This window comes from Nothoprocta perdicaria, unplaced genomic scaffold (genome assembly GCF_003342845.1).
Source record: "Nothoprocta perdicaria isolate Ctin4 unplaced genomic scaffold, notPer1 scaffold_5, whole genome shotgun sequence".
Taxonomy (NCBI): domain Eukaryota; kingdom Metazoa; phylum Chordata; class Aves; order Tinamiformes; family Tinamidae; genus Nothoprocta; species Nothoprocta perdicaria.
The window spans coordinates 9982538-9998697 of record NW_020455754.1 but is presented as its reverse complement, the minus strand read 5'-3'; the positions used below and the strand labels follow the sequence as shown (position 1 = coordinate 9998697).

Genomic DNA, 16160 nt, shown 5'->3' with positions numbered 1-16160 from the left:
GGGGGGGGGGGTTCCGGTTTTTTTGAAGTGTGGGGTTTTGCTGGTTCCTTTTGCTAACTGGTGTCCGGATGAACTCTGCTCCAAGCCAGTTCCCTCATCTCTAGCTTCAAGCTTGGGTAAATACTGGCATTTCCAGAGAAATCTGCATTAGTGTTTCTCAAGTAAATCAACTTATTTTGCTGTAGATTCTTCCAGCAATTTTTCCTGCTTGGAAGAGTCATGAATAAGGTGTGAGATTTGGGCTTAGCAGCATGAAAGATTGCTTAGGATGAGCACCTTAGGCAGCTGTTCATTAGTTAAGTCACTGAGGTCAGAAAGAAGCAAAGAGATTTTTTACTTTTGGAAGTAGGTAGATTAGGTGCTTAAGCATTTGCTTCGAACCTTGTATTTTAAAGCCTGTGTAAGCAGTGATGGGTGTAGTTTAAAATGTATATGATGTTAAATTACTTTTCTTAGAGAACAGGAAAGGGAAGAGCACTTTAGGAATAAAGGAGGTATTGAGGTTTTCTCTATGTAGCCTTAAGAGACCTATGAAGTTCAGAGTGAGTACAAGAGAACTGATTTGCTTGGGGTGGTTTTGTTTGCCTTTTATTTGGAGAACACATGTGGAGATTCTCAGGACCTTTACTTAATAATTCTATATTCTGTAGGTATAACCATTGTCTAGGAGGTATATTTGCTCCAACTTTTCATGTCTAAGGCTGGAAAATTAGTCATACTGCACTTTTGAACTGTTTTTCAGTTGTTAAAATTAAATAACTAGTTCTTGTGAACTTCAAATGTAAGATGATGGCTGATCAGAATTCAAGTGTTGTCTTGTGACTTAGTATTTCATGACCTTTAGTATGCTGTACTTGTCTCTGAGTGCTGTTTTCCCAGGWCTTATTCTTTGTAAGAATGCCTTTTTGGTTTATTTTTGACAAGTTTCATGATTTAATCCCTTTAACAGTGAGCAACTGTAATGCTTAGAGATCAGGAACATGCTTCTGTTCACAGCAGAGCAGTGCAAAAATGTCTTCGGGAGATCTCGGGGCTATATATTCTCTTGAGCCATGGCTGCTTGGTTAGAAGGTTCCTGAGACTGTGAAATAATGTTTTGCTACAGCTTCTTTTCCCATGTCGGCAAAAAGTTATGCTCATGCTCTCGGTGTGAATTTTCTAAAGACAACGTAAGTGCATCACTAACAGAAAAGAGACATGAGGGACTTTCCATGAATCAACCAGCCCCAACTACTACAGAAAACCTCATTATTTGTTAGCTGTTATGAACTAATCAAGAAATTTAGAATGAATTACTATATGTTCCAGTCGGTGGTGATATGTGAATAAGCGAGAAGCACTTTGTTGAGTGAGGACAAGGTTTCTATTTGCAGCAAAAAATAATATGGCAACTGCTGGGAGCGCTCAGTGCAGATGTTCGGCTCTTTTGTTTCCATTAAGCTGGCTGTCAGTTTTGCATAATGTTTTTTTGATGCTTTGTCCATTTCGGAATACAATGCCAGAGACTATTAGCAAAATAGTGTCGTAAACCAGAATGGAAACCACACATTTGTAATGGCTCACAGAGCTCCTGAACTGAAACTGTCTGCAAATGTCTCGCTCACTCAGGAACTGGTTGTTTCATAGACTCGTTGACCATGAATGCTTGTTCCTGATCCAGCCCTAATAAACTTCAAATACTGACTCAAACGCAAATCTGTAGTTTTCGACATCGCCAGTTGGACTGTGCCTTAATAAAGATTTTTCCCAACACTGCTTGGAGCTAGAAGCTCCAGATGAAGTAAAAACAAACTCGTGTTTACTTCCAGGGACACTTCATTGCGCATAATGCAGTCTCTTGTCAGTCATTAGTTATGCACTTAAAGAAATAATTTTAAAGTCTTAGGACAAAATAACTGGTTTAACTGTCTCTTTAGAGCTCAGAAAATTATATCACCAAATACTTAGTTAGATCAGTTGATTTTGTTCAATTGCTGTTTGTTCCCTTGTATTTTTTAACCTTTGGGCTTTGTGCATCTATGCAGAATGTGATTACAGTTTTTTTCATACCTTCATTTTATAACTTTGATAGCAGAATTATCATTTCATCTTGTACTCAGATTATTCCCATAATAGTAAATTTTGTAAAAATCACATGCTTCAAAACAGCTTTCTGAAGATTTCTCCTAAAGTGAAGTAAAAATAAATCTGTGCATTTCATTATTATGCAGACTGCCATTCAGTGGCAGCGAAGCAGTTCCTATGTGCAGAAGCAGTCGTGGTGTTAGGATTCCTGTAGGTGGATGTAATTCTCTGGATACTGATCCCAAATGCTTGGCTGCAAAGGGCCAGCAAATCTGTCAAGCAGCTCCTGCAAAAGTGCTCTCAAAGCAGCAGCAATGTTGGAAGCGAAGTAACATTGCCAATGGCTTTATAACCTTCAAGCTTAATGTGTTTGGCTTTCCAGCTGCCTAAAAACAATTGCATTCTACAAATGTAAGTTGAGCCTTTGAATTAAAATTAAGATGTGGAAAGAGCTTAATGGCTTTGCTTTCACTGTGTGTTTTAAATATTGCACCTATTGAGAAAATGGTTTATTAACAATATCTTTCTCTTTATGYGGAGCGTGTAGGTGGCCATTCTTCCCTGATGTTCCCTACGCTGATCCTAGCTAAAGTAAAGTGCTTTTTGTAAATGGAAAAACAAGCAAATGATCATGTTGGAAATGCTGCTTCCCAGGTTCTTGGCTTGTGCAGACCAGCGGGGGTCCATTGGCTTCACCTCGCACCACTGGCATCCACATTATTTCTGTGAATTGGAAGGTTATTAGGACAACTGCAGTCTGGGGCTTAGATTTTTCTACCCAGTTGCTCATTCATGCAAAATGTTCTTTTAGAGATGAGAAGCAAGGCTGCCTTTGGGAAGTTCACGGGGGAAGGAGAAGGGAGGATGTTTCTGCATCTCTGACTTCATCTCATTTCCCACCCAAGCAGGAGCTACTTGGTCTGTGATACTGAGCTCAGCGCTTCCCAGGGGCGTCTGTCTGTCCTGCCGAAGCCGCTGCGTGACAAGCAGTTCTCTGCAGGTCTATCTGAGGACCTGGGCAAAGCTCATGGGGTAGCGAACATGAGAATTTCCTAGCTGAGAAAGAAGAACCCCGTTGGTCTCGCCTGCATTCTCACTCTCCTCCATCACATGGGGGCCATCCTCTTCCTCCTACCCTCTCCTGTTTATCACCTACTCTTTCCCTCCCACACGCTCCTGTTTCCAAACAGGTCATTTCAAACGTAATTTTCTGACTAGCACTGGGAGCCTTGAGTGAAGTTCAGAAGCGGATTCAACCGTGTTTGTTGTAGGAGATGGATGGGGAGGTCTGGTTAAGCAGAGATTTGCATAAGCGCGCTCTAGGCATCGTGGTATAATCAGAGAGTGACTAAAGAAATCAGAAACTCTTTTAATGCCTCGGACCAAATTCTGGAGAGAGTAGGGATTTACAAATGTGTTTCAGGGTCRGTAACTATCAAGCTTCCCTGCAGGTTCCCCCAGGATCTGATTGCCGGAGGAAATTCTGTTCCAGTTGAGAGGGTAAATCATCGTTGCACTACTCCTTATCCTCAAGCCTTGTTAAAAGTACCCACTGCCTGCTGTCCCTCCAGCCCCGATTCCTCACTCCCTTTTGCTCTTTCTCCAAATAAGCCTGTGGGAGGACCCCAGTGAAGGTCGGGGAGAAAATGTATTGAACACATTTTTCCCATTTCCCTAGGAGAATTTGTTTGGATGRATCAGGGTAAATATTTTCATTTTTCAGCATAAGGACCAAAGTACTGTTCTGTTTTTGGATGTGGTCTTGAAGGTAACGTAGTGTCTATGGCAGCACATCCCACACGAGGGCTGCTGAGCCCCTGGCTTGGCAGGCTCCCTAGTTCTACCTCTCTAGGCACATGAAAGCTCTACAGTCTCCAGCCAAAGCTGGTGTGTCCGTAGGGCAAACTAGAGGTGTGAAAAGCTTGATTTAAGTGATGCTAATAGGAATTCTTTAAGTCGTGACAGGGGAAAGAGGCCATTACCCCATGCTAATGAAAAGTTCAGGCAGAAGCGATAATGCACTCTGAAGTTATTCTGGTAAAAAGGGCCAGCAAAGAAAAAATCAAATCAAGGCTTTTTTCAGTCTTCAGTATTGCAAAACAAGCTGGTGCAGAGCTGTGTGATCATTTCACCCACCCAAATATATCAGCTGTGTTTGTTGGCACAGCGCTGCGCGTAAGCAGCTATGTAGCTCCTGGCTCCCAGCTGGCCTTCSTTCACCCTGCTTGAAGCTCAAGTAGGGTGAATGAGCATCTGTTTGCCCTCATCAGTATAGATGGACCCTTTGGCTTCATTCTGATGGATATATAAAGAGTGATTTTCTTTAAAAAAGCTATTTTTAATTCCTTCTGAACTTGTGCATTTTCAAAAATACTTCTGATAGGGCAAGTGGAAGGTTTCTGCATAGAAGGCCACATGGTTGAGGATGAGGATTYTTACTCAGGCTGACATGGGCTCAGTGGTAACTTATTTTTCTATTATTTTCATTTTTTTAATTTCATTTCTGAAATTTTTGCCGTCCTAATGAATCATTGTGACCCTTCATAAAGAAGGACTGCTGGAAGTTCTGCATACCACTTCCTTAGCATTGCCTACAGGAACTTCTGGAAAAGTCCTTTAGTAAAACAGGAACGACAAGTCTCCTGTTTACCTGGAAAAAACACTCAAAACTTTTCATTGTGAAAATCATTTAGAAAGCAATATTCTGGGCATAGACAAAGCTGAACAAAAAATACACAGTCACCAAAGTTTCAGAGCTTTGAGAATTTGAGTCTTTTATAGTGTATGAGATTGTAAATATATACTGAGGGTCCTCTTTTTATTCCATATGGATCTGTGTTTTAATTTGGATAAGTGTTTTATACCCTTATAATAAGTCAGTATTAATATGTTTAACACTGTATATAGGTCTCATAGGATGCCTTTAGATGAACCATGTCTTCGTTCTAGGCTAAGCCGTTTCTCTACATTTTTATTAATGACTTAGCTCCAATGTTCTAGACAGCTCCTGACAGCCCCAGAGCCTTCATTCCCTGTAGGTACTAATTCAGTCTGAAACATTTTCTCTCAATTCCAYCACTTAACGTTGCCAACTTTATAAGCAAACTCCTGCAGTCCCGACCTTTCCAGAAAATTGAACACTAAATTTTTCAAAGGTTTCTCTTGCCAAAGTTGAAAGGAAATAGCCAGCACACGGGCCACAACGAGCTCACTAAGCCAAAGCATCCAGGATGCAAATTCACTGTTTCCCAGGAGAGGCTGAAGAGTTCAGCATGGTTCAAGATGGCTCCATGTGCTTGGAGTTTGGAAGCAGCTCTGGATACTGCTGCAGGCACTGGCAATCACTGGGAATCCCTATTCCCAGAAGGAGTCRGTGGGGAAAATATTTTTGCTTCTCCTCAAATAAAGAAATAAATAAGGTGCAATTTGCTGACACAAGCTATTTGCTTAACAYGGGCAATGGGCCTGGGGGAGATGTTTGTGGTTCGGGCTCGGTTGGCTTCAGCAAGCAGCAGCTGGTGCTTCCACACTGCTCGCGTTGGGATTGATCCTCCTCCTGCAAGGTGGAGAGAGGCCCAAACTGCAGCTGCCTCTTTCTGGAGCTCGTTTTGCCAGAGCAAATGAGCTGGTAATTACCCCTTTTCCCAGCTGGTCTTTATGAGGCTAAAAGGTTTAATCATACATCGCACATGGAAGAGGAAAATAATGAATGTCTCTCCTGGAGAGACTTGGAAACCTCAGCTCTCGTCAGTGGGGAGGAGATGGAGGGTAGATCCTGTTGGATGTTAGGCTTTGGAGAAGAGATTTGTGCTCGTGGTTTTGGGATGGCCATGTATTCCACTGGCCTGGTCAGCACGGGATGATCTACCCAGGCAACTCAACTGAGCTCCTGTGGAAAAATGTAGAAAAAGGAGGGTTTTCCATAGATTTATTTTGGGCAGCATCTCATTTCTGCTTGATTCATACAAATAATGTATAAGCTCAATTAATRTGACAAAACATAAATATTTATGCACCCGTTTAGCTAATGTTTGCCTCTATTTATAAACAAGAGCATCTTGCAAGCGTTGCTTTTTGATGAGCAAAGCGTGCACGACGAGGGCTAAATCAGCCGTGTTTCGCTCGCTCTTCTGAAATAGCAAGAATTAGGTAATAGCTAAACCGAGGAGCAGCAATGGAGGGAAGTGTGGTGGAAATAACACCACAGTTTTTATGCAAAAACACATAAATTTCAGGAGACCCAAAAGCTGTTTGTTTACCGTGTTAGTCATGAGGAGAAAAAAAAAAATGCCTGTTTTATATATATTTTAATGCTGGCTTTGGAGGGAGGGAAGGCTAAGTGGCTCTTGTGAAATGGAGGGCAGTTGTGTTGCTCTTGCAGCTGATTTCTACTCGCAGACTTTTCTGATACCATTAATAGGAAATTGCAGCAGACCCAGATCTAGCTCAAGGTTTGGTATTGCAAGTCAAATATGAGATATTTTTTGTAAATAGTTCTCCCTGTGTCATGGTTATTTTTCTTGGTTATTTAGTATTTCATCTAGATAGATGATGGGCTCAATAGCAGATGATTTCCATATCATCCTTTTGGGCAGAAAAAAAAAATAATTCTGATGCATATATTTGATTTTCTTCATGTGACTTCGTTTTGTGTTGTCTGACTGAAAATAAATCGCTGCATTCAATCAAGAAAGATGTAAGGAAGTATCTTAAATATCGCTAGTGGTGCTACAAACATAACTGAATTTGTCCTTGTATTCTGTATCCTTGGGTTAAATCCTACTGAAAGTGGGTAGAAACCTCTGAGGCATCTGTTGCATGAAAGAATGGGCCGTGTGAATAAGAAAGCTTTTGTGAGGTTACCATTTTTAATATATCCTTTGAGTGCTTAGCTTATCATATAAATGTTCTTTAGATTGATTTTGATGGCCTATCTACCTAAGCTGGCTGGATATAGCACCTGTGTGGTGAATGATAAAAGAATATTTTGCTTTTCTTAGAAGAAACTTAGTTTATTTTTGCAAGCTACAATGAAAGGGATTTAAATCCCTTCAAATGTGTTTCATCTCTTAATTACTCAGATCAAAATAGTGAAATTATGATGGGGATGTGAGGCCCAAGTGTAGCAGTGTGTAGTTGTTTTTCTATATAGTCTTCACTTTTTATGATTATAACCTGTTCTCAGTTGCACTTTCTGAGGGTCGAAGCAGGAACCTGAATTAAGTGTTTGCTTGTCAAAAATATTCCTCTCTCGCCATCACCAGTTGTACTGAAATGTGCCCAGTTTTGCCTTCTCTTCCAAGCCTAGCAAATAAACAGGCTGTCAAGCCAGTTATGGAAAAACTATTTTTAAATCTGTGTTATATGTCAGGTGTGTTACAGCTGAGATGTGTAGCAAAAAAAAAAATGCTTTCTGGTGCTTCTGTCAGCCAAAAGGAGATGAAAAAGCCTCTTTTGTGGCGCTCCAGGAGAAGGCGCCGTGCTAGCGCCGCGGCACTTGGCTCGTGAGCAGCCTGAGCAGCATCCGAGAACCCAGCCAAGGTGGAGAGGGTCTGGCCAGAAAAGGAGGAGAGAAAATGATATGACTCCAAGGTTAAAATCTTAGGAAATAAGCAATTACACTTTTCAAAAGCCGCCAAAGAAAAAAAAAATTGATGAATGTTAATGTATCTTTGTATGGTTTGATTTCATTCTTTTTTTCTTTTCTCATTTGTAATGCTTACGTATTCAGGAAGTTGAGGTAGGTTTTCTTTACTTTTAAATTGTAACATAGAGTGAATAAAAGTATGAAATATCCATGATGCTGGTTATACTTTAAACTCTTATTATCAGCTAATAATATTGTTATGGATGGAACATTAATATGTGTTTGTTATTAATATGATAATATTGATCTGTTGATGTGTTAAAATGCCATGTTCTTATGTTATGGCAGGGAGGAGGTATTTTGCATCCATTAGTACCTGTCTTGATAGGAAGTCTCAGATTTCTGAGCAGTCGTTTTTGTCATTACTGTATTTTACTGAATGCAATTTTTAAATCTTTCAAATCAATCAAGAAACTTTCAGATCGAACTGATTATCTTGGTGCTTTTTTTTTTTTTTCTCCTCACATTGAGTGCTAGAAAACATGTGCAGGTCGCTGTCATGTTGGGGTGCTCTGTATTGCTGCGCCAGCATCCCGTGCTGCTCTGGGGGGCTGCAGGGATGTACCAGCACCCCGTTACGTTGGGAGGTACGAAGAGCAGCCACCTCAAACTCCAGGCTTTTTGGGTTAATACCTAAAATTCCGCACACAGCAGAGTGCTAACACAGAGCACAGTTCATTTTTCAAATCCAGGCTTTCGGTGCCTCTCCACAAGGCAAGGGGTTTCTGCTCAGCCCTGGCTCCAGGGCTGGATTTTACCCYCATAGTCCTGCAACCATTCGCCTGCAGCACTTGCCCCTATAAATCCTGCAGCAAAACCACAGTGCTCTATTTTCTTTTGTCCAGCTTCTCCTTTGTCCAACTTTTGTCCAGAGTTATTTCGAGTGCCGTTGACCTGATTTCTAGAACGGTTATATTGTGAGTATTTGCATTTATAAATAAGAATGAGTTTGGTATGTGGATACCTCAAAGATTATTTTCCTGCTCTCCTTCAAAAGTTTTTAAAGTGTTTTCCTTTGTGTATTTTTCTGTTTYATACTGGCTTTTCAGGCACATGCCAAAATAATTTCAGTTTTTAAAAAGGTCTAACCAGGCCTGYGTAAAGGCTAAGGAATAGGGCTACAGAGCAGATGGGTGTTTTGTACTTTTTTTATGAGCAAGGTGCAGTTGCTCTAACATATTCCTTTGACACTGAAATGGAGATGAACCCCCTTTCCGATCTGTATTTCAAAACCAGTTCCATATGCCAACAGCGTAAGAAACCTTTCTTGGGATTTGAATTATTTAGCAGTTTCTGATGCTGAAAAAACAGCAGCAAAGCATCACCTAAAAAATATGGTAAGTAGGGGGAAAAAGAATATTCTCTTATCAGAGGGGGGAAGGAAAAAAAAAAAAAAAAAAAAAGGAAACTGCTCAAAAAGCCTAAAAAACAAACCCGTGTTTCTGAAAAGTGATGAACACTTGGTGGGAAAAGCAGCACATCATCTTCACTGATAAAGCGTCGCATCCCGATGATTCTTTTTGTACTAACAAAGCTGGAGAATTCAAAGGCAAGTCTAATACTCTATTCCCAGGGCTGAATCCTGTCCTCCTCGAGAGAAAGCACAGGATACTTCTCCCCTACCTGAGATAAATGATGAATAATCATCTTTGGTAGTGAGGAACATTGTCATGGGCCATGAAGTTGGGGCAGGCGCCAATGCCGGTGTGGAGAGGAGAACACGGAAGGAGAAAACCGGTCCTCCTGGCAGTGCAGATGTGGCCCCCGGCCCTGGGCATGCCYGGGGGCAGCTCACCCATCCCCGGTGGGCAGCCAAGAGCAGCGTTGCCTTCTCCTGCTCCCACTGATGGGCTTTCAGCTGCCCTTCTAGTGGGGAGAAGAAATCCAGGCAGGACGTTGGTCAGCTTGCTAAGGACATCTTTGCAATGGCAGCCCTTGTCAAGAAGCAAATGGGGCAAACTGGATGTATCAAGGCAGAATTAAAGRTTAATATGCAGAAAATTGTTGCGGTGTTACAGAAATCCTCCATGCTTCCTCACTTCAAATACAGTTGGTCTGTCGGTAGCACTTCCTTCCTTGACTGTTTCTTGCAAGTGCTCCTGGATATTGCTGTGATTAAAATGTAGTCCTTAAGATGTTATTGCTGGGTTTCTGTACATTTGTAATCGTGTGATTTGTAYGTGTCCATATATGTATGTATATATGTATAATTTTAGATTTATACTGCTGATCTTTTATGACAAGATCTTGGTGTGGATCATGTCACATTATCTAAGCAATAGAATCCTATCTTTATTATCACATTTTATAAACTGATCTGTAATAATACAGTGTTGTTACAGTGTTATATTTAATAAGGGGCATGTTTGGGAAAGTGATTTGGAATGAAAATGGGAAGAGAAGAATTTGGGCAAGTTTTTAATCTTTGCTTTCTAATCAGTGCTTCCTGTTCTTTAGGAAATAACCTATTAATGGCTTTATCTACTTTGGATAGAACATGCTAGCAACAAAAGAGGAATTGATTCATTTGCGGTTTATTTACATGAAACTGTACTGAAAAGATTTTGCCTGAATTTCCTTTATTTTTTTTTCTATTTAGGATGATTATTTCAGAAACTGGAATCCAAACAAGCCTTTTGATCAAGGTAAATACAGTGCATATTTTGTGGTTGTCTTGTCTTATTTTGTGATACATGCATTATCCCATTTTCCCATGCATTAGGGAAGGCCCATACTCTTATTCAGGTCTCATTCCCAATTTAGTCACAGCTTGAGGTGGGTCATAGCTAAAGGTTTGACTCATCTTTGTATTTTTCAGCTGTTTTTCCATGCTCATCCATTCCCATTTATATTCCATGATGATATATGTGCTTAGCAAGGGTTCTCTGTATCCACTCAATTCCAGTTTAACATGTCATTTAAAGTGGGTCGCTTCCATGTATTTACTGTCTTCTGAACTTTATTAAATGAACAAGGTAAATGTGACTAGTTTTATTAACCACCAGTCGAGAGGGAAGTTCTTTGGTTGTAATGTATGAATTCTGGCGCTGTTTTTCAAATCAAAATGCTTCTGCAGCTGATTCATGTGCTGCTTTTGTCAGTGTTCTTTTGGACTTAATGAGTTGTTAAGTGATGGCAATACTTTGGCCAGCATAGGAGAGGAGAAAGGAAGCAAAGACTATTCCAGTAGTCATTTCCAGGGCTGCTCTGGGCACGATATTTTTGGAGAAAAAAAAGAAGCTTCCCTGGCTGCTGTATTTTAGTTTCTATCTACTTGTGTGTATGTTTTATTTCTAAACAGGAGTTATCCTATAAGAGGAGTCCCTTTGAGAAGAATGATTCTATGCACAGTAAATGCAAGGCAGAGAAAGTCCAGTCTCATGAATTCACCGCACAATTACTTGCSTCTCTTAAATCTTGTGCTCCAGTTGGCATCGAGTGCAGTGCAAGGCGTGCGCTGCCCTTCAGAACAGGGATGAATTTCATCCTCAGTGAGGGTAGATAACAAACTAGGTGTGGGGAAGTGGCCGTTTGGATATGTAATTGTGATTTTATATTCAGAAAAGGTGTTTGTGGAAGCAAGTTACTCAGGCACATTATTGAGCAGCTGAACTAGCCTGAACTTTCATCTAACTTGATTTTGTATAAATATTGTATATCCTTCCTTTCCTGTTCAGCAGGAGGCTTTTGCATGTGCCTTTTCTTATACTTCCTGAGGGATGGGTGCCTTTGTGCTTTTAGAATTATCTCCATTTTATCCATCATGCTTGTAATCTCTTCACTTTAAACCTGCYCATCTCCCTGCTGCCTTGATGGCCGTGTTCCATCTGCAGCGTTTCTCAAGTTTCTCTTCTTTTCTCTTTCACTTTTCCAAAGCGAAATGGGGAGTGTCTTAAATATCCATGTTTCAAATTATTGATGGAGCACTTCAAGTGAGAGCACCTCATAAATAGACAGTTAGAGGAAAGGACTGAGCTGCCCGACAGCTAGGAGAAATAACCTCTTTTTCTGTGGTCGGAGTGAGGAGGAGACTTATTAACATGAGCACGTTTGGCAGGGTGGGTGTAAGTTGTTACCCTGAGAAGAAGCCTGGCCAAGACCAGCCCTGATCTGGGTGGCAGCTCCGTATTTTGGGTGTTTTCACATTTATCTTCCTGCAGGCAGAGCCAGGCAAAGCACTGCAGCTCCTTCAGGTTTCCCACGGTTCAAGTTTCTTCTGGTGCTCTGAATTCTGCTTAGATAACCAGCAAAAGCAGTCCTTTCTATTAATGAATATATAAAAGCCTCTCCCTCTCCAGTGTCTCTGTCACACGCTTCTCCCTTTACCATCAACAGCTACTTCATGGCTGGAAAAAAGGGGGGGAAAAAAAAAAAGAAGAAAGAAAAAGGAAAGAGTGAATTTTTAGTCAAACAATTAAGAGTCTGATAAATTGTAGCAACCAAGAACTTGAGAATTACACGGCCTTCTCCAATAATGATTTATCTYCGGTGTTGCTGTAATTTAACCACTTGATAACAGTTAAGGAACAGCAGATGGTGTCAGCGCTGCCTAATTGCAGGAGCTAAATTGCAGACATTGTGTTAAAAGAGGTGCCCAAGCTCRCTTTAGATTTTTGCAATAACTGCTAAAACCAGCACCTTGAGTCACACCTGGAAAGGAGAGAAGTTGCAAATAAAATGGCAAGAGAGAGCCAACAAGTCACGTTACAGAACACTTTGGCACCTCTGGAAATTAAAAAGTATGGGATTATTGAAGTGAGTCACAGCACAAATGAGGAGTGAATCAGCAGAGAAAGAGAAGGAAAGACATGGGGAAGTGAAGGAAGAAGTGAGGCCAGGACCAGAACAGGAGATTGGTTTGTTGGCTTTGGCTTTAAACCTTGGCCATTTGCTTTGCAAAGGACAGATTTTAAAGGGAGCAGCTTTGCCTGTCTCTGGTTTGAATCTTAGCATTGCTGAAGAGATATAAGAAGGAAGGACCCATTAGAAATCTCTGAGGACACATACGGGCTTTTAAAATTTCACTTTACATCTATTTCTATATTTCATTGCCCTTGAATTATGTGTGTCTAGCTCCCAGAAATATTTTTGGCAGCTTATGCATATGAGAGGAGAAGAGAGGAGATTTGCTGTCTTTATGGAGATGAAACTTCAGTGTCAAAGGAAGGAGGAAGAGGACACTTTTGTCGAGCAGCGCATCTGCAGCAAAAGCCTTTTAGAGTCTCTGGGAGAGATTTTCAAAAGCATTTGAGGGATTTAGGATTACAAATCTCATTGATTTTGAATGGAACTTGTGCTCTCCACTCTTTTTGCCACCTTGCAACCCTCTGTCTTTCCAAAAGAGGGTGGGATAAATCCTGGCAAAATATTGCAAAAAGATTTTGAACTGCCAGGCTCAAAACCTGTCTGGTTCATTGTGTTACTGAGATCTCTGACTGTGGGCAAAAGCACAAATCATTTTAGAAAATCTGAAATTACACATGGATACCCTGAAGCGATACAGACAATCTTACATCTGTTACCAGTTCCTGCCTCTTTAGAAATAAAGGGATCGTTTCTCTTTCAGCATAAAATCTCTCCTAGCACACAGATAGTCCATCTTGGAATGATGGCCTGCAGTAGCTTTATTGCAGACTGAATCATTTAATTAAGCATTCAGAAATACATAGCAGCATCACCTAGCTGTCTGCTTTCTRCCTGTAATGCAGAGCAAAATAATGCAGGTGTTTCCCCAGACAAAACATGCCTGGTTTTGTAGGAAAGTGCCCCTGCGTGTTTGACTTTGCCTGGAATAGCCCCTAGAGTGTGACAGGAGGCATCTTTGCAGAGCAGCCTTTTCAAGGAGAGTCAACCTGAAGGGCTTAGCTGCATCCAGGAGGGTCCTCGAATCATCAGGGTTTATTTTTAGCCTTGCTCCTAGCCTGGCTTTCTGTTTGCCTTGCATGGAGGAGAAGGCAAAGCAAAGGTGAGCGTCCCAGCGCCGGAGCCAAGCTACGGAGCCGTGCGGAGAGCCTGACAGTGGCTGCTGGTCATTAATATCGAACCCAGAGAGGCAGAAGAGTGAGTGAAAGGGGCGGGTTAGTCAGGATTTTTAAAATATAAATCAAAGGGGTTTGTGTGCGCGCGTGTGTTTTTTGTCTTTTTTTTTTTTCTGACAAGGTCGTTTGAGAGTTTTTAAGCAGCTTGGCAGCTGACTTGACATGCTTCCTAGCTTCCCTGTCTCCGTTGGCRAAAGCGGGAATCGGGGGAAAAAAAGTAGCATAATGTTCTCAAGTCAGAGATTTTGATACAGTCATTAAATGTCTAATATTCTTCACCTGTTCAGACTTGCCGGAAAATTAACCTATTAAGACTTTATGTATTATTATGAGTGAAAGCTGTTAAATAAGAAAATAAAGTTGAGTTCCTGGTACGTTCCGCTGTGAGCCACCCCTCAATAGCAGTTATAAYTTCTTTTATGGATAAATAGATGTTATTAATTTTTCTTGCACAAATGAAGAGTGCATTTGGTTAAGYTTAAGGTGGCTGAAACCAATTTGGAATGGTGTCCAATTTGCTTGTCATATGGCTTTTTTAGAGCATCATTACCCGGAAGATAGAAACCGTGAAAGTAATGGGCTGCACTCTGTGCTGCCAGTACATGAGCTCTTAATCCAAAATGTTTAGACCATTGAGTTGCCATTACTATTTTTATTATTATTAATAACGAGGCTGTAGAAGGACCTAGTAAAAGGGGGGAARACTTGATTCTGTTGAACAGTTTCTTCTCAAATCTGTCCTAAAACCATCCACCAGAATCGTCAAATATGCTGATTAGTTAGAAACTGTTTATTTTGTCTTTGTCACTAATACTTTTCCACTACCTGAGAAACCCGGACAGGGACATTTCCTTCCTCTCCCAGAGCTGTGTCACATTTTAAATAATATTTGCCCTGAATCTCCATCCCCACATCCCTCTTCTATTGAACCATATGGAAGTTCTTGTCTATCTGACTAGGACCTGGCTATTATCGACTGATGTCGGACACGCTCGTGTGGATTTGAGTGTAAATATTCATTTACTATTTATTCAGACATGCACATTTGTTGCAAAGAGCTCCCTTGAGAACTGTCTGAACTGGCAAAACAACCTCACTTTTGAGGAGGAAACTCAGCTTTTGAGTAGATTGCACCCTTCAGTGTGGCCTTACCCCAGTTTTGCAGTCCCAGCAGCTCCAAGGATGAGAATTTGTGCAAATCCAGGCTCCAGAAATGGCAGTGTGCAGCTGTGCAGGATAAAGTTAACCTAAAATTTATAATTATTCCAGAAGCAAAAAGACGGTAATGGGAAGCCTGTGCTTCAGGAGGAAAATCATGGAACCTACAATTATTTTTGAACATGTAATTTTCTGTTAGCCAAGTTAAGATGCTCTTTGAGAAAATSCTGAATAAATTCCTTTCAGAAAATTGTTTTGTACTGTACACATTTCTAGCCACATATATATGTTAGCTTTATAATAAATGTTTTCCATTACTGTGCTTCAGATGGCAGATTTCAATTGGAAAACTTAGTTTGCAATTTATTTTTTGGCTGTAGTTGAATTAGTTTTAGGGGCTTATTCATAGGACAACCGCACACAAATGGTGTGTAGAAATTCTCAGTAAATCAGTGCAATTTTAAAACGTGCTAACAGAATCAGCCCAAATCAAAGGGGCCACCATCAAAGGCCTTTTGAGCATGTTTGGCTACTTGTATTCTCCAAACAGGTGCTCGTAGTCGTATTCATGGGTTAGAAGTGTAACATTAGGTTTCTTAGAAGTTTGTGAGTCTCCGATTTTGTCATTAATGTTCATCTGTTTCATGTCTGGTCCAGCCCTGCTCTTGTTGACGTCATTTAGGAAGCAAAGGACTCTCCTCCCTTTGCTTCAACTTAGTGTAGAGGAGCTCCTTTTTTTAAACACACTTAAACCTTTATAAATGAATTGCATTTGGCAAATACATGTCTGCAAAGCTTCCTTCCTTAAGCTCTAAGAGAAACTTCAATGCATTCTTTAAATCAGCTGCTTCCATTTTTATTCTGACTTAACAAGGCCAAACCAAACAAGGGCAAAGTCTCAGGCTTTGAAATATGATTTGACTTAAATATCGGACTGCTTAGCAGGAGATTTATACTGCAAGTCAGAATGAGCTTTAAATCATTAGCCAATCAGAAGAGTGATTTGCACAGTATTTGAACATGTTTGTAGAGATGTGAATAGAAGGAAGAGCAGAAAAGRGAAATGATGGCTTACTGCTCAGTGGAGAAAAAAAAAACCCTATGTAAAGGCAATGCTGAGAAGGCCAAAGTGTCTTCTCCTTGCCTTGGTTTTCACTTGAAAGGTCGTCTGTGATCAGGTGGCGATCGTGATTAATGTCCTCAGCTAAAGTGCGAGAYTATGGATTAGAGGAAGAACAGGATGGGGTAAATTA

At 40.8% G+C, this 16160-nt stretch overlaps 1 protein-coding gene across 2 annotated transcripts in view; it reads left to right on the top strand.

The window, feature by feature from the left end:
• The window catches only part of SPOCK1 (SPARC (osteonectin), cwcv and kazal like domains proteoglycan 1), a 246313-nt gene that overhangs the window by 71125 nt on the left and 159028 nt on the right, over positions 1–16160 (top strand). The window contains exons 3-4 of one of the 2 annotated variants that reach the window (XM_026047476.1): positions 7796–7804; positions 10311–10356. In XM_026047476.1, the coding sequence (XP_025903261.1) occupies positions 7796–7804; positions 10311–10356 (55 nt within the window). The remainder of the gene's footprint in view (positions 1–7795; positions 7805–10310; positions 10357–16160) is intronic. The other variant, XM_026047477.1, reaches the window with a different exon arrangement.